General features: G+C 45.5%; 1 protein-coding gene across 1 annotated transcript; it reads right to left on the reverse strand.

Moving 5' to 3' along the window:
• Positions 1–5,881: 5,881 nt before the first annotated feature.
• On the reverse strand, positions 5,882–12,817 carry RPUSD2 (RNA pseudouridine synthase domain containing 2). The gene is made up of 3 exons (XM_033950730.1): positions 11,763–12,817; positions 10,270–10,566; positions 5,882–6,955 (listed from the first exon to the last, which is right to left on the reverse strand). The coding sequence occupies exons 1-3, from the start codon at positions 12,243–12,245 to the stop codon at positions 6,242–6,244; spliced, it is 1,494 nt and encodes a 497-aa protein (XP_033806621.1). The 5' UTR covers positions 12,246–12,817; the 3' UTR covers positions 5,882–6,241.
• Between the last annotated feature and the right edge of the window lie 5,558 nt (positions 12,818–18,375).

Genomic DNA, 18,375 nt, shown 5'->3' on the forward strand with positions numbered 1-18,375 from the left:
CTTCCTCCCTGGAGTATCTTATCGATTGAGCATAACTCTGTAGTACTCCCACCTGTTTGTCCCATCGACTCTTGAAGTCGAGCACGCTACTGGCCTAGACGACCTGGCGGGGAAGATTATTCCATCGATCAATCACCCGTTCGGTGAAGAAGTACTTCCTGGTGTCACCATGAAATCTTTCCCCCTTAAGTTTCAGTGGATGCCCTCTTGTCGCCGTGGGACCCTTTAGAAAAAAGATTTCCTCTTCCACTTTGATGTGGCCCATGATGTATTTAAATGTTTCTATCATGTCCCCCCTTTCTCTGCGCTCTTCAAGAGAATATAAGCGCAGTTTGATCAGGCATTCTTCATATGGGATGTCTTTAAGTCCTGAGATCATTCTAGTGGCCATTCTCTGTATCGACTCCATTCTCTTCACATCCTTTTGATAATGTGGCCTCCAAAACTGGACACAGTACTCCAGATGAGGTCTCACCATGGATCTGTATAACGGTAGTATGACTTCCGGCTGATAAAGCTCCTTCTGATGCAACCCAACATTTGTCTGGCCTTCGCTGAAGCTTTCTCCACCTGATTAGCAGCTTTCATATCTTCCCGGATGAGAACTTCCAAGTCCCTTTCTGCAGTAGTGCTTGTTAAGTTTTCACCGTTCAAAGTGTATGTTTTGCATGGATTTCCGCTCCCAAGGTGCATTATTTTACATTTCTTGGCATTAAAGTTTAGTTGCCAAGTACTGGACCATTTTTCCAACACAAGCAGGTCTTGCTCCATAGTGTTGGGCCTGGTTGCACTGTCAGGATTTGAGGCCCTGCCCACAACATAGTTTAGCGTCGTCGGCAAATAGTGTAATTTTGCCTCGAAGTCTCTGAGTCAGATCCCCAACAAAGATATTAAATAGCATCGGGCCCAAGACCGAGCCCTGCGGCACTCCACTGATCACTCTCGACGTTTTTGAGGGGATACCGTTTTCATGCTCATTCGTCCTCCTTTCAAGCCTCTCGGCTTTTGCACATTGAAGGACCTTACTCTTAAGATGGTGTTCCTTATAGCCATTATGTCCGCGAGACGCGTTTCCAAACTGCAGGCCTTTTTGTGTATGCCTCCCTTCCTGGAGTTTTCTAGAGCAAGTCGTACTGCGGCCGGTTCCCTCCTTTCTGCTTATAATGGTTTCACTTTTACATGTTAACCAGTCCATTGTCCATGATAACCAGTCCATTGTCATTCCGGTCTTGGGTAGCCGGAAGGGCTCTTTAGAGCAGAGGCAGTTGCACAGATTGGATGTCTGTAGGGACCTTTGCACGTATGTTCAGCGGACCCAGGAGTTCCGTCAGTCAGATCGTCTTTTTATTCTTTTAGCGGACCCTCGTAAAGGGGATTGTGCTTCCAAGGCTACAATTGCGCGCTGGATCAAGGAGGCTATCGCTTCGGTGTACCTTCTTCAGAAGAAACCTGAACCGGATTTTCTCAAAGCTCATTCTACTCAGAGTCAGGCAGCCTCTTGGGCTGAGAATTTATTTGCGCCTCTGGTGGATACCTTTAAAGCGGCGATTTGGTCTTCTCTCCATTCCTTTGTTTGTCATTACCGTGTGGACATTCAGATGCATCAGGACGCGGTATTTGGAGAGTGTATTCTTGTGGCGGAACTTCGGGGGTCCCACCCAGGATGGGTGCTGCTTCGATATACCCCATCTGGAATCGATGGGGTTAGGAGAGACACTAACTGTATGGGTCAATGATTGGCTGAGTAGCAGACTTCAGAGGGTGGTGGTTAATGGTACCCTCTTTAAAACATCGGATGTGACCAGTGGAGTGCCGCAGGGCTCGGTCCTGGGTGCACTCCTTTTCAACATATTCATAGGGGATCTGACTCAAGGGCTTCAAGGTAAAATAACACTATTCGCCGATGACGCCAAACTATGTAATATAGTAAGTGGATGCAGTTTAAAGAATTATATGGTGCAGGACCTGCTTACATTGGAAAGTTGGTTTCAACCTGGCAGCTAGGTTTCAATGCTAAGAAATGTAAGGTCATGCACCTCGGAAGCGGAAATCCATGCAGGACGTACTTCTTGAACGTAGAAACTTTAACTAGGACTTCAGCAGAATGAGATTTAGGAGTAATCATCAGTGCAGACATGAAAACTGCCAATCAAGTGGAGAAGGCTTCATCTAAGGCAAGGCAGATATTGGGTTGTATCAATAGAAGTTTCGTCAGCCGAAAGCCTGAAGTCATAATGCCGTTGTACAGGGCCATGGTGAGACCTCATCTGGAGTACTGTGTGCAATTCTGGAGGCCACATTACAGTAAAGATGTGCGCAGAATTGAATCGGTTCAGCGGAAGGCCACCAGGATGATCTCGGGGCTCAAGGGTCTCTCGTATGAAGAGAGACTGAACAAATTGCAGCTCTACACTCTCAAGGAACGTAGGGAGAGAGGAGACATGATTGAAACATTTAAGTACCTCACGGGACGTGTCGAAGTGGAAGATGATATTTTCTTTCTCAAGGGACCCTCGGCCACAAGAGGGCACCCACTCAAACTCAGGGGCGGAAAATTTCATGGCGACACCAGAAAGTATTTCTTCACAGAGAGAGTGGTTGATCATTGGAACAAGCTTCCAGTGCAGATAATCGAGGCAGACAGCGTGCCAGACTTTAAGAATAAATGGGATGCCTATGTGGGATCCCTACGAGGGTCAAGATAATAAAATTGGGTCATTAGGGCATAGACAGGGGGTGGGTAAGCAGAGTGGGCAGACTTGATGGGCTGTAGCCCTTTTCTGCCGTCATCTTCTATGTTTTTATCTGTTCTGTGCTGGTCTGGAGGGACGTTAAAGAAGGAGAAATTAGGTTCTTATCTGCTAATTTTCTTTCTTTTAGTCGCTCCAAATCGGCACAGACCCTGCCCTGACGTGTCATTCAGTGTTTTTTTCATGGAGAGTACGTTTTTTTTGTCTTGGTCGTTGGGGAGAATACTAAGAGCAGTGGCATTTTGTTCGGCTGGTTTAGCTGGGAACATTTTGATAGACCACTGTCAGATCTCACACAATTTCTGATAGCAAGGGAAATAGAATAAAACGTTGAACCTGTGTTCCTTTAAATAATACTAAGAAAAAAGCAACGGCCAGTATTAGAGCAAAGTATTATACTGAAGAACCTAGTCCTGCTGTTTTAAGGATGACAATTTCTAAACACTGCTTCGAGAAGGTTTGGGATAAATAGTAAATATCATGGTGAACATTCATACTACCCAATTCAGACAATCCCTCTACAGCAGTGGTCTCAAACCTGCGGCCCAGGGACCACATGCAGCCCGCTAGGTACTATTTTGAGGCCCTCGGTATGTTTACCATAATCACAAAAGTAAAATAAAAGTTTCTTGATCATATGTCTCTTTAGCTATAAATTACAATATTATGAAGATGTAGCCAAAAGGAAAGATTTATAAACTATAAAGAGTTTTACCTCATGCAAAATTGTCATTTCTTTAATAAGAAATTACCGTATTTTTCGCTCCATAAGACGCACCTGACCATAAGACGCACCCTGGATTTAGAGGAGGAAAACAAGAAAAGAATCATTCTGAACCAAATTCTCCCTGCCACGCTCTGCACCAAACCCCACACTCCTTGCCAGCACCCTGTCTCCCCTCCCTGCCAGGTTCTGTACCCTGTCGGCCCCTCTGGGGGTCTAGTGGTTGGTCAGGCAGGGACAGGGCATGCGTGCATAGTGCCTTGCAGAAAGGCCTAGTGACATGCAGGCAAGCCTAGTGGCAGGCAGGGCCCTCCACCCCGAGGCAAGCAGGCAGGCAGTGCCCTCTCATACCCCCATGAACTCTCCCCATATCTTATTTTAGTTCCTCCGGTGGTCCTGCCCTTCCCTCCGGCTGACTCCTGAACTAGCTGCAGCATCAGAGCGGTGCAAAAGGCACGCACAAACTTTTCACGCACGTGCCTTGTCCCGTGCAGCTCCGTGAATAGCTGCTCCAGAAATGTGGTAATCCAACAAAACAAAGTCACCTTTTCTTCCAATTTTTTGTTTACTGCATTAATCATTGAACAGCCCGCCACCTGGTTTAGTTGCCAGTTTTCCCAACTTCATGCCTGCTTTGGCAGGCTGCTACTGTCTACCCTGGGACTGTAAATACACCCAGTTGCAATCTCCCATCCCCAACCCAGCTAATGAACCTCCTCTGCCCCCTAATTGGCTACTCAGACTGATTTAGCAGTGCCCAACTCCCCTGCTCCGTGGCTCATTAGTTACCTGCTGTACGCAAGGCAATCCACGTAGTTGATCTCATGGTCAGAGCAGTACCTGTGAAAGTCCTCCCAGACATCCTTAATGGCAGTGACGGCCAGGATGAAGAGCACGGGGGCAAGTGCCAGCTCGAGCTTGAAGGCGTTCACGGAGGGCAAAAATTTGAGGAGGAACATGAAGATGAAGTAGATGTTGGCGAGCCGGTGAAACTGCTCAAAAAGGTTTTTGGCCAGGAAGGAGAGTGTTGTGTATTTGGTGGTTTTGATCTTATTGCTGGTGATGGGCATGGTGCCCTTGGTTGGCAGGGGCAGCAGTTGCGATCGCCCCATCCTCATTTTGCCCTCCTTGTTCTTCACCACCTTCTTCTCCTCTGGGACACAGCCTCCCCCCCCCCCCCCCGGTTTTCCCCTCAGCTCCCACATCACTCTTTCTTTTTGCAAACCATAGAAATGGTTGCAAAAAAAAATTAAAAAAAATGCAACAGTATTGCTCAACTAACGGCACTTCAAAGATGTTGCCGAAAAGGGGCAAAAGAAAATGAAACCCTGTTTACATGATAATCCTTCAAGCCACCAGCAGCTGGGTGAAGCCGAAACAGAGGAGCGGAAAGTTTCTGCTCTTAAGGCCAGCTATTCTGGCCATGCTCCTGCATCTCAGCCTCACAGATGGAAGAAATTCATAACTTTTTCTGAAGCAATCAGGCCAGATACAGCAGAACAATTACGCTGAAAGAAGAAAAAGGAGGCAATTAAGACAGCAGGAGGCCCAGCTCAGTAAAGTAAATAAGTAAGCATTTTTTTAAAAAAAGAAACTTTTTCTCTCATTTCCTGAAGGGTTCTGGCTGCAGCTGGAGATAGAAACTGAGCTGTACGCCACTCTTGCAAGCCCAGTTTCCTTTGCAGGTGGGTTTTGGAAATAGACGGCGGCTGGGTGGGGGGTCCTAAGCTCTAAAACAAAGCTTGCAACTGATTTCTGCCTCTTATCTATGTGCGCCCAGCTGGTCCTCTGCCTGCTTTTTTGTCACTTTTTTTTTTAGCTTACGGTTTGTTGGAAGAGGGTGGGGAGGGTCAATTCTGCTTTTTCTGTTAAGGTCTTGGGAAAGACACTGCAGCTAGTTTAGGAGTCAGCCGGAGAGATAGGCAGGACTGCCGGAGGAACTAAAATAAGGTAATGGGGGAGGGGGGATTGGGTATTTGCTCCAAAAGACGAAAAAAGTACGTCTTATGAAGCAAAAAAACATGGTAACTATTTTTTCTGAGGCCCTCCAAGTACCTACAAATCCAAAAATGTGGCCCTGCAAAGGGTTTGAGTTTGAGACCACTGCTCTACAGTCACACAGATCACTGTAGACACAGGTCTACCATCTCCCCCTACATCCCCCCTCCCCAAACTCTGTTAACATCACACTTAGTAACTGTATGAAAGGCTGGACACATTACCAATATGAAAACTTTCCATCTTTGCTTACTGAACAGCTGCTTTCATAATTTGCTACATGGTACCCGTTATATAGAGATGCACTACAATTCCTAGGCATTGGGTGACTGGGAAAGTTTAAGCAATTTTCCTTAGTATATAAGATTGCATTCTAACATAAAATCAGATTCTCCCCAATCTTTTTCTCTCATTGTTTTATTGATTTAGCCAAACTCTTTCCTCTTTTGTAAAAATAATACAAAAAGGCTAAGGGTTATAACTTTCAGTTCATCAATATAAAATAATCACTCTCCTTGGAGGTATAGTAAGGAAATCAGATTTCTAGACCATTAGCAAAACTTACTGCACCATTATCTGCTTTCAGATTATCTGATTCTGAACATGAAGCTTTGCAACATCCACCATATCAAGTCGTCATAAAATCCTTATGTCATCCACTTCCTCTATTACAGGAAGTAAAAATACAGTAAAAGCAACAAAATAATCCTTGTATTGCTGGTGATTATCCAGCCAGGTTAAGAGAAAGCCAGAGCAGTTAAAGTGCCATTTAGTCATCCTGCCAGTCCTCCAGTGCCCACTCAGGCACTGCAGTAGAATAGTCAAATTCTGCTCCTTTGTACCGCAGGGCATGCAAATACATCACCAAATCCTTGGGCAATGGGTCTGACCTCTCAATCTTACACTCCCCACATAAAGCGTCTTTCAGTATCCTTTGTATTTCTTCTTGTCCATTGGGACTACACCCTTCACTTACTTTAGCTATCTCCCCCTTCAAAGAAAAGTCCACATTGGAAATGTCTACGTTTGCAGGCTGGGAGACACCAGATTCTTCAAAGTCTCTGCCTTCTATTACAAGTTTCAAATTATCTTCCGAAAGATCCAGAATATCCAACCTCTGATTTGCTCTATGTTCTTCCACCAAAGCCTTGAGCAGCTCATCATCTGTTTTATCAATCTTACCATTTTTTCCTTTTGTAGGACCCCAAGCATTTGTGTTATAGATAGGGTCATTAACTATGGGGTGACCCAAGAACTGCAAATGAACACGGATCTGATGGGTTCGGCCAGTATATGGAAAGCATTTAACCACACTAGATTTGCCATTATAGCCGAGTCTTTGGAAAACAGTCTTGCAGGGTTTGCCTTTAGGATCCACACGACAAACTCCAACCTTATAGGATACTACTAGAATAGGCTCTTCACAAGTCAGTTCACCTTCAGGAAACTCTCCAACTACCCGGCATACATATTCTTTCTCCAACTGCAAGAAGAAAAAAAAAAAGTTACCAAGCTGAATTTATATAGCCAACTTAGCAATGAAAACTGCAAGTCTGCAATGTATTACTGATATAAAATCAACACCATAGATTACATTTTTTTCCCCAGAACTCCCTATCACTCATCTGCTTTCTGCTTCACCATATATTCTATTTGCTGTACTAAGTGGGAAATTCATCAATGGGCGATCTTTCATACTCTTCTTCAAGAATGACACAGGGATAGTTTTTTTAGGTTAACTGTGGGACACAGACAAATTCTAAATCTGTGTCACTCTATCCAACAAGTTTATAATCAGGTACTCATCAATTTTCCCTATAAGTCCCACTGGGCTCACAATCTATCTAATGTGCCTAGGGCAATGGAGGATTGAGCGACTTGTCCAGGGTCACAAGGAACAGCGCAAGGTTTAAATCCACAACCTCAGGTTGCTGAGGCTGTAGCTCTAACCACTAAGCTACTCCTTCCTTAGAATACTTTTTCCTCCTCTTATTAGTAAAATTCCCTCCCTTAAGGAATTTAAAGTAGCTTTCAAGACATGGCTATTCATACAAGCCTCATCATCTATTTAGCATAAGGCTATGGATTCCCACTGCAATCAGACCACCCATGCAGAATCATTATCCACAATCTCTTCTTACCCCACTTTGGCTCAGATTCACTAAGACCACGGATCAGATCCATGGCCAGGGGGCCGAATCACGAATTGCCCTCACGCAATCACGCACCCAACCGACCACCCGGATCGTTCTACAGCGTGCGCTGGCCCTCCGTGACCGGCAGAGCAGGAAACTTTACCCTTCTTCAAAAGCCCGTGGTTTTAACCCACTTTAAACCCATGGGTTAAAACCACAGGCTTGCACTGCGGGGAAGGGCAGGAGATCGGGGCAGAGAGCAGGAGATCAGGGCAGTTGGAAAGGACCTGAGCGATCGGTCAGCCCAGTCGGTCCCTCATTTTGTTTAGTAAATCGCTGCCTGCCTACATTTGAATGCCATTCCCCCTCATCTGCATGTGCAAATCGGAGGATAATCGGGACAGAGGTTAGTGAATTGGGACGGAGGGAAAACGTGTCGTAAAGGGGTTGCTAAGTGGTCGGAACTTGATCGGTGGGCTTAGTGAATCTAGCCCTTTGTATACTGCATTGATTGACATTCTACTCTTCTCGTACAGTACACTGAACAATTGTAATCTTTACTTTCCTATCTACACATTGATATCCTTTTCTTTCTTCACTAAACTCTACTTTTAGATTGTAAATTGCTTAGATCTGCCTAGTTCAGTAATAGCAAATGTGAATATTATTATTATCTCCAAATGTGAATATTATTATTATCTCAGACTGTGTAAAAAGCATATAATTCAAATTTTGTTCTTCAGGTACAAGTCGCTGCATTTCCCCTCTGAATTAACATACCAACAAGCAATTTCCATCTTCTGCTACGTGGTGTATGGTTTTACATTTGTTTCCCTACTGAATTTTCATTAGTAACGTACAAAACCATGGTTGACCAAAGGACCAAGGGTAAAAGTGTCCTTTAGAAAACTTAAGGCACCAGCCAAAATTCTTGGAAGCCCTGAAAAAACTTTCTGGTATTTTGGGGGAATATATAATATCTATATCTATTTTTTTTCCTGTCCTTCTCCTCATCCCTTTTTCTTTGCAACCCAACAGTATTCCTGGACCTAGCTGATGTCCCTACCCCAATTCTAGCATTTCCCTGCCCAAGGCAACAATGTCTTCTCCAACAGTTCTAACCACCTTCTCTGCCCGATATGGTCCCTGGCGCCATCTCTTCTAATTCTGTACAAAGTTGATGTCAAGTTTCAGATGCCCCCAAAGTTTCCTGACCCTGCGGACACATAAAACATTCTCCCTACAGCAGCATTGTGAAGTAGATTCAAACTAGATTATTCTTTGTAATCAACGGTTTCATAATTCATTTATAACCCCCAATATTTGAATTTTACAACTGATGAAGGGTCTGATGTATACCAAACGTTTTGTGCATTTTATTCATAAATGATGTTGATTTTATCAGTGCCTTAATTTATACACTGCAGGTCTGTTCTCTCTTTTTCCAGCTATGTCTTTCTACTTCCTTTTTTTTTTTTTCAAACTATGAAAAGCATTGTTTGTTGTTATCTGACTACAGAGTTCTATTGATATGCCCAGTAAAATCAGCAACCCCATCAGCCAAAGGAATCACATAATGACCTTCAATTTTGTAAACTAACTGGTTCCCTTCTCACCTTAAGAAACAGGCTGAAAAGCCTGTTACCCAAACCATTTTACAACTTTCCTGCACTTATATAAACCCAGCTATTTCCACCTGGAATGCTCCTCTCATCTCTCGCTACTTCTGACTCTTTTCAGGGACACTTCTGAAAAATGCCTATCATTAAAGTATAAGGTACCTCCAGGAGATATCTTAAGATATTCTCCACAGCCACAATGTGAACTCAGCCTAGACCCACCCACCACTAGGCTCACATTACACATATAGACCCACCCACCGATCACCCTCCACCTGTTGCCCAACCAAATCCAACCAACACTGAATAAAAGTAACTAAATTAAAAATATAATTCAACAACCCCAATGCTATACCTTAAACTTATAATAATCTTACCCATCATGTGCTTTGCTACCCCAGTTATCAACCAGGGCAGATACACTGTCCCCCCAAAAAAAAACCACCCCTCCCAAGTACATAGCCCCCACAATCAGAGAAGAATCTCCTTTTCTTCATACACCTCCACAACATAAAACATATCTATCACCCTCATAAATGCCAGACCAGTAAATAAAGACATCATACTAAAAGACTACTAAAACCTGGCTTAAAAACAATGATAGTTATACCAGGTATATGTCCCTTACATTATCACATTTTAGCAGGCTCCAGTACACAGAAAAGACGTAACAGCTATTACCTGCCCATGACAAATGAATTGCAAAGAAATGTATATTGGAACTAGATCTCAATATGTGTCACATTAGGTTAAAACCTTGTATTGAAAAAACATGCACTGTCAAGGATAACTGCAAATTGTAACCTGGAAACTCTTAATTGTTTCTAAAAGATCCCCAGTTTGTATCAAGTTAGGGTACAACTTTGTATATAGTAAACTTGTTCTGTAATTATGTCAAATTATAACCTGTCAACTATATAATATGTATGTTTAATCTGTAAGCCGTTCTGAGCTCTTTGGGAACAACGGAATAGAAAACTTTTTAAATAAATAAATTAACCATTGGCGTCATCCTCTTCAAATGCTATTTGGCTGTGACTAACCTGACGTTCTCGGATCTGTTCATCAAGTCTCTTCGACACATCTAGAGTTTTAGCAAATATCAATACACCAGAGGTCATGCGGTCTAATCTATGAACAGGGTGAAGCTCCCTCAAATTATGCTCCTTGCCCAGAATAAATATGACAGTATTGTGTCGGAACCTGCCACATGGATGCACTGGAAGAGAAGATGGCTTGTCCACAACCACTATGTCTTCATTCTCAGCCAAAATGCAGATGGGTTGAGCAGTGACTGGGGGTTCATGACGATGCACTGTGTTCCTCAAGAAGTCATTATTCTACAAGAAATAATATATTGTTAGAACAAAAAGACATGCAGTTCAGCAGCAAAAAGCTATGCCAAAATGGCTGGCTACCCTATGTTGAAGAGAGAAAAAAAAAAGTAGTTCATAGCGGGGCTCACCAAATACCAGTTGCCAGGCCACCATGGCAACTGGACATTTGTTTCTGGTACCTGGGATTTTTGTAGTCTTAAAATAAATAGTTTTTGTTGCAGCTGCTGCAGTCACAGCAGGAATTACACTCCCTGCACTTTGTGGTTTTGAGAGTGAGCCAATAGTACAGAAACTCTTCTTCTTCTTCACAAACCCAGTGCTTTAAGGACATGCACCCAGAAATTACATTACATTACTGATTTCTATTCCGCCTTTACCTTGCGGTTCAAGGCGGATTACATAAGAATTATTATGAAGATAAGAGGTACATATTCTTAAGATATTAAGAAGTATTTAAGGAATAGGTTGAACATTTTCTAATTTGCTAAAGAGTAGTTGGAATTGCAGGAGGAGTTCAGAACATGTTTGAATGTGTTATATTGGTTTTATGTATTTTTTGAAGAGTAGGGTTTTGATTCTTTTTTGAAGGTTTTGTAGTCTGTGGTCGAAATGCCACTCAAGAGTCAAAGCACCTTCGCCACCTACTCTTACCACATGCTACTTAGTGTATATGTTTCATTGTCATGTCTATATTGTAAATTATGTCATCTCTGTCCTGTTTCGATTATATTGTGGATGTACTTTGTAACCCGTTCTGGGCTCCTTTGGGAGGACAGGCTAAATAAATAAATGCATTAATAAACTCTCAAGCTGATCTCCTGAGACTTGAGAAGCCAAGAGCAATGTAAGAGTTCCTGCACCACATGGATGCAAGCAGAGCAGGAAGCTTGTAGGGTGCACTAAGGACTGACTAGTTTGCAAAGGCAAGGGGCCTGGGGGATGTGTATAGACTAATTGTGAGGGAGTGGGCTAAAAGATGAAGGAAGGTCAGTGACTGGCTTGGGGGATGAGATGACTGGTTCACTGGCTGACTGCCTTACTAGGGTAGACTTTGGGGTGAGAGCTAGTTGTCTTGGAGGGGGGCGGTGGTAGCTGATTCAAGAGAAAAGATTGCGCTAAAAGAAACTCGACTAGTGAAAGGGTAATGGGGTGTGGAATTGGAGACTAGTCCTGACTATATATTTAAGAAAAGGACTCGCCTTAAGTACAATGTTCAGATCCTGCACCGGTTCCTCGTTGAGGCGCAGGCGGCCAGCTCTGGATGCGGCGTGGTAGTATTCGATAGGTTCGGCCCGGAACTCAGAGCTGAAGACCTGCAGGAGACTTTTGCCCACCCATCGGCCCTTACAATAAGTCTCGAAGTCGAAGTAGTAGGGCCGCACTTTGCGCAGGCCGCCCTCCAGGTAGCATTCCGTTTCGCGAAAGTGAGACTCTCCGAAGCTCACACCGAGGTGACGCTTCTTCGGTGGAGGCACGTACCTCTCCCCGCGGCCCGTTTTCAATTTCCTCTGGCTCGAGACCCGCTGCTTCTTGCTTGGCCGAGCTGGCTCATGTGCAGCGCCTTCTTCGCTCTTCCGCTTCCCAGGCTCCTGCATACCCCCACTATGCTGGCACCATACTGCTGTACGAGTATTAGCGAATATCGCTCCTGGACCACGATCACGGGCTCTCACTAACAGCATGGGTCACATCCACGCGTTCAGCATCAGGCTGCCGCTACCGCAAGCGGCCCGTCGCACAACAATGACGTCAGGCATCCACCAGGCCTATTGGAGGACAAGGCGCCAAGAAATGAGCCAGATACAAACGTCTCTCTCTCCGACAGATGTTGGTTTGGGAGAGATTAAAGTTCCCTGCTATTAAGCTTTCAATTCAAACATCAGTTTGTAAAAAAGTAAAGGAAGCTAAGTAGAGGTGAGAGGAAAATGAAGACAGAAGGTTACTGAACCAATTGGTAAGAGATGAACCCAAAGCAACAAAAAACGTAATCCTTGAGAGTTGTCCCAAGAGAGTTGTCGAAGCAAACAGGACATCACCGCATCGGAGCCAACTTTTCAAATTATGGGGGGGGTCTCAATCAAGATTGTTCAGTTTTGGCTGGCTGCTATTCCTCACATTTTTCTAGCTTGCCCAATTTAGAGAGGTGCAGAATAGAGGTTTGCACGGAAAGCAGTTACTTAGGTAACAGGTGTTATCCAGAGGCAGCAGGCAGATATTCTCTACATGTGGGTGACTTCACCGACAGAGCCACCTAGCGGACGTTTTCACAAGCAGACTTGCTTGAAGACCTTAAAGCTTGCGATTGGCCCGCGCATGCCCCTCCCGCCCGATCTAGGGCATGCATCTCCTTAGGTGGCCTCAGTTCATATAGCAAGCAAAGAAGCCAACCACAGGAAGGTGGGTGGGTTGTGAGAATATCTGCCTGCTGTCCCTGGATAACACCTGTTACATAAATAACTGTGCTTTATCCCAGGACAAGCAGGTAGCATATTCTCTACATGTGGGTGACCTCCAAGCTAACTATAATGGGATGGAGGAAGAGTTGGCAATTTAGGAGACTATATTATGCAAAACTGACTGGCCAAAATGGCCATCACGCCTGGAGAAAGCATCCAGACAGCAGTGAGAGGTGAAAGTGTGAACCGAGGACCAAGTGGCAGCCTTATAGATTTCCTCAATGGGAGTTGAGCGGAGGAAAGCAACAGATGCCGCCATTGCTTGGATCTTGTAGCCTGTGACTTGACCCGGCAGGGAGAGGCCAGCCTGAGCGTAACAGAAAGAGATACAAGCAGCCAACCAGTTAGAAACAGAGCGACCCCGGGCGTTTCCGCAGCTGAACCTGGATGGCGATACCTCGCTGAGCCCATTGGGACTTTACCCTCCTCCTCCTCCGAGAGAGGCAACAGATTTTGGCCTTCATGTGGAGGAATTTCGGCAGCAACTGATACAGGAGGAAATGCCGTTGTGGATTACCCCGGAGAGAACAGCAGAGGGAGGAGGAGCACTGCAGTCGAGTGGTGGTGAGCGTGGGGTAGGATCCCAGGTTACCTCAGCTCAAGCCGCTCGTAAAACCAGCAGTGGTTACACTGGACTCACCATGGGGAGCAATTGAAAATCTTCAGACAGTATGTACTGGCTTTATTTCTTTAATGGCTGAAGTTTCTACTAAAGTTAAAAAATTAGAAACTGTTTCTCAAGACCAAATGAAACAAGTGGGAGACATTGAAAAATCTATAACTGAGTTCAAGTCTGTAAATAAGCAGCAAGCAATGGATAAAGTCTTTTTTTCTTCGTAAAATTGAAAATTTGGAAAACCAAAATAGGAGTTTAAATTTAAGGATTCTAAATTTTCCTATATTTAAATTTAAAAATCCTAGAGAAACTTTTAAGGACTTTTTGGTTTCTATATTAATAATTACAGAAGTGAACATACCACCTCTACAAAAGATCTATTATTTAAAAAGGACAATAAAAGAGATTGAAACAACTACTGAACAAGATCTTTCAACACTTCTAGAATCATCAAATCTTGAACTGTCTGGACGAGCTACACTAATAGTTCCATCAGGATAAAGAAATGATTTTGAGATTATACTATGGTCTGAAACAAGTTTCCTTTTTGGGAGAAAGAATATATATATATCCGGATGTTTCAAAGTGGACTCAGTCAAGAAGAAAAGAATTCCTTACATACCGGGAAAAAGTTGTATCATTAGGAGCCTCTTTTCAGTTAAGATTTCCTTGTAAATGCTTCGTTGTATTCCAAAACAATAGATATATTTTTTTATGATTCAGATCAATTACATTTCTTTTTAGAAGGAAAAGGAGTTACGTTTGCACCATAGTGATTTTCAGGATAACTCAAGTCTATTGTTTGTGCCATCGGTTTTTTCACTCATTTCCTTTTAATTTTAAATATGAGATCTTTCCTAGAAGAATTTCTCTTCTTGTTCCCTTCTCCTTAAGATTGAGGACTATGTTTAATTAATCAACAGGTTACCTAATTAGATATATTATGCTGACCCAATAGAAACTGGATTTATTTTGTATTGCCTTTTTGATTGATTTGTCTATTAACAGAAATATTGGATATACTAATATCGTATTGTTGCCTGTTAAGCACAATAGTTGTACTTATCTAAAAATTAAATAAAGATTAAAAAAAAAAAAAAGAAACAGAGCGACCCAAGCGATGAGGATCGAAAGAGAGGAACAGCTGGGGAGCAGAACGATGAGGAGCAGTACGCTGCAAGTAGAAGGCCAGCGCACGCTTACAATCAAGAGAATGCAGAGCCGCTTCTTCAGGGTGAGAATGGGGCTTCGGGAAGAATACAGGAAGAACAATGGATTGGTTGATGTGAAACTCAGAAACAACCTTAGGCAAGAATTTAGGATGGGTACGGAGAACCACCTTATCATGATGGAAGACAGTGAAAGGTGGGTCCGCTACCAAGGCCTGAAGCTCACTGACCTGACGGGCAGAAGTGAGAGCAATAAGAAACACAACCTTCCAAGTAAGATACTTCAAGTGAGCCCGCGCTAGCAGTTCAAACGGAGGTTTCATTAAATGAGCAAGGACCACGTTAAGATCCCAAACCATGGGAGGTGGTTTAAGGAGCGGATGAACGTAGAAAAGGCCCTTCATGAAGCGGGAAACCACAAGATGAACAGAGAGAGGCTTCCCATCAATCGGCTGATGAAAAGCAGTAATAGCACTAAGGTGGACTCGAACCAAAGAGTCCAGCGCCAGACAAGTGCAACAGATAATCCAGGACAGCAGATAGGGAGGCAGAGATCGGCTCCAGCTGTCGAATAGCACCCCAGGAAGAAAAGCGGTCCACTTCTGATGGTAACATTGGCGAGGGGACACCTTCTGAGACGCCTCCAGGACGTCCAGCACAGGCTAGGAGAACAGGAACGAGGGCATTAAGTCTCGAGGAACCATGCCGTCAAGTGCAGAGACGGGAGGTTGAGATGAAGCCTGACTCTGCGTAAGCAGAGAAGGAAAAACAGGCAGAAGAAGAGCTCCCTGGAGCTGAGTTGCAACAGAAGGGAGAATTACGGCTGTCGGGGCCACTGAGGAGCTATCAGAATCATGGTGGCGTGTGTGGACTTGAGCCTGATGAGAGTCTTTAGAATCAGAGGGAATGGAGGGAACGCATACAGAAACAGGTCTGTTCAATCCAGTAGAAAAGCATCCGCCTCGAGTCAGAGGGGTGTAAACCCTGGAGCAGAAGTGGGACAACTTGTAATTGAGGGGGGACGCGAACAGATCGACATCTGGAGTCCCCCAACGAGCAAACCCCTGACGCAGAGTCACGGAATGGATGGACCACTCGTGAGGCTGCAGAAGACGATTCAACCTGTCCGCCAGACAATTGTGCGGGCCCTGGATGTAGATTGCATGAAGGAACATGTTGCGGCGGATGGCCCATTCCCAGAGCCGCATCGCCTCTCGGGACAGGGACCCCCGTGCCTCCCTGTTTGTTGATATAATACATGGCGACCTGGTTGTCCGTGTGGATAAGCACTACCCGGTTGCGAAGCAGGTGACAAAAAGCCTTCAGGGCGAGGAAAATCGCCCAAAGCTCCAGCAGATTGATGTGACAAAGGCGGTCGGCACTGGACCAAAGACCCTGAGTGCGAAGACCGCCAGATGAGCCCCCCAAGCATAGGCCAACGAATCCATCGTGAGGACCTTTTGCGGAAGAGGAGCATGAAACAGAAAACTTCTGGAAAGATTGGAAGAGAGCATCCACCAACGGAGAGACTTCAACAAAGGAGTCACGACAATGCGTAGAGAGAGAGAGAATCCCGATCCTGGTTCCATTGGGACGCAAGAGTCCACTGAGGAATACGGAGGTGAAGTCTGGCAAAAGGAGTCACGTGAACCGTAGAGGCCATGTGACCGAGGAGAACCATCAGGAGCCGGGGCCGAGGACAGATGGGCCACCTTCCGGCATAAACGAACAAGGGCCTCCTGCCAAGGCAAGAAGGAGCGGAGACGAACCGTGTTCAGGACCGCTCCGATGAACTCTAGAGACTAGAGACTGGGATAGACAGAGTGAGACTTGGGGAAGTTCACCTCGAAGCCGAGACTGAAGGAGCAAGATGGTATGATTCGTCGCTCGCAGAACTTTCTGACGAGAGGATGCTTTGATCAACCAGTCGTTGAGGTAGGGAAACACCTGCAGGCCGCGGAGACATAGGGCCGCAGCTACCACAACCAGGCATTTCATGAAAACCCTTGGAGGGGCCGCCAGGCCAAAGGGAAGAACACATTACTGGAGATGGAGATCCCCCACCGGAATCTCAGATACCGGCGAGAGGCCGGGTGTATTGGAATGTGCGTGTACGCCTCTTTGAGGTCCAGTGAGCACAGCCAGTCCCCCTCGTCCAAGAGGGGGTAAAGAGTAGGGAGGGTGAGCATTCTGAACCTTTCCCTGACCGGAAACATGTTCAGAGCATGGAGGTCCAGGATCGGCCGCAGATCCCCCGTCTTCTTGGGCACCAGAAAGTACCGGGAGTAGAACCCCGTATTCCACTGGTCCAGAGGAACCTCCTCGACTGCCCGGAGGCGAAGAAGGGCCCGAGCCTCTTGTAGAAGGAGGGGCAGCTGAGACTGGCCCAAAGGAAACTCTTTTGGAGGAAGGTCTGGGGGTACTTGACTGAAGTGAAAGGAGTACCCCTCCTTGATGATGGAAAGCACCCAACTGTCGGAGGTAAGGCTTTCCCACTGTGCATAGAAATGATGGAGACGCCCCCCGATAGGGAGGGGAGAAGTCTCCAGCATGAAGGGAGCCCAAAGGCTCAAACCGGAATTGTCAAAAAGACGGCCCAGGCTTCGCCGGAGCTGGCAGCTGGACCTTAGCCTGTCGCTGCTGCTGCGGCCGCTTCAAAGGGGGCCGAGAGAACGCAGGAGTAGTTTTCTGTGGATACCTCCGGAGAGGAATCTTGTACTGGGTCGGAGGGGTCTTCGGCTTTAGGCACACTAGAGAGGCGAAGGACTGCTCGTGCTCCGAGAGGCGCTTAGTGGCCGCCTCGATAGAATCATGAAATAGCTCATTACTCACGCAAGGGAGATTGGCTAGACGATCCTGGAGATTCGGATCCATATCAACAATTCTGAGCCAAGCGAGGCGACGCATGGCAATCGCAAAAGCTGTGACTCTCGAGGACAACTTGAAGGCGTCATAGGCCGCCTGGACCATATAGAGCCGGAGCTGAGAGAGAGTCTCCTTGAGGAGACGAAACTCCGGACAACGAGAATCCGGCACGTCTGCCCAGAATGAGTGGAGGGCTTCCACACAGAACCGGAGATAGGACTTAAAGATAAAGTTATAGTTGAGGACACAGTGCGCCATCATCGAGTTTTGATAAAGACGGTGACCAAACTTGTCCATCGTACAGCCCTCCCACCCCGGCGGAACGGCAGCGTACACCTGCGAGGGGTTGGACTTCTTCAAGGAAGACTCAACCACCAGGGATTGGTGAGAAAGCTGAGAACTCTCGAATCCCTTAAGTGGAATTGTCTTGTAGCGGGACTTCAACTTGGAGGGAGGGAATAGCCGGGACCGCATAAGGGGTCCCTATGTTCCTCAGGAAAGTTTGCCAGAAAACTTGGTGCAAAGGCAAGCAGAGCGCTTCATGGGGGGATGAGAAACCCTCATCTCCGCCAGGAATTCCTGGGTATAAGAGGACTCGGACTGGAGGTCCAGGTTCAAAGCCCTGCCCATATCAGCAATGAAACGAGTGAAGGAAGAGTTTCAAGAAGAAGACTCATCTTCAGGAAGGGATCCCGAGCGAGATCTC

This window comes from Geotrypetes seraphini, chromosome 7, assembly GCF_902459505.1.
Source record: "Geotrypetes seraphini chromosome 7, aGeoSer1.1, whole genome shotgun sequence".
In the NCBI taxonomy this organism is placed as follows: domain Eukaryota; kingdom Metazoa; phylum Chordata; class Amphibia; order Gymnophiona; family Dermophiidae; genus Geotrypetes; species Geotrypetes seraphini.

Bases quoted from the DNA above. Each gene is read 5' to 3' on its own strand.
- RPUSD2 (XM_033950730.1), bottom strand. From the start codon at position 12,245: ATGCTGTTAGTGAGAGCCCGTGATCGTGGTCCAGGAGCGATATTCGCT. The intron at 10,567-11,762 runs GCGAGTCCTTTT...TATTTCTTGTAG, and splicing joins ATCTGAACATTGTACTTAAG to AATAATGACTTCTTGAGGAA. The intron at 6,956-10,269 runs GTTAGTCACAGC...TTCTTCTTGCAG, and splicing joins AACAGATCCGAGAACGTCAG to TTGGAGAAAGAATATGTATG.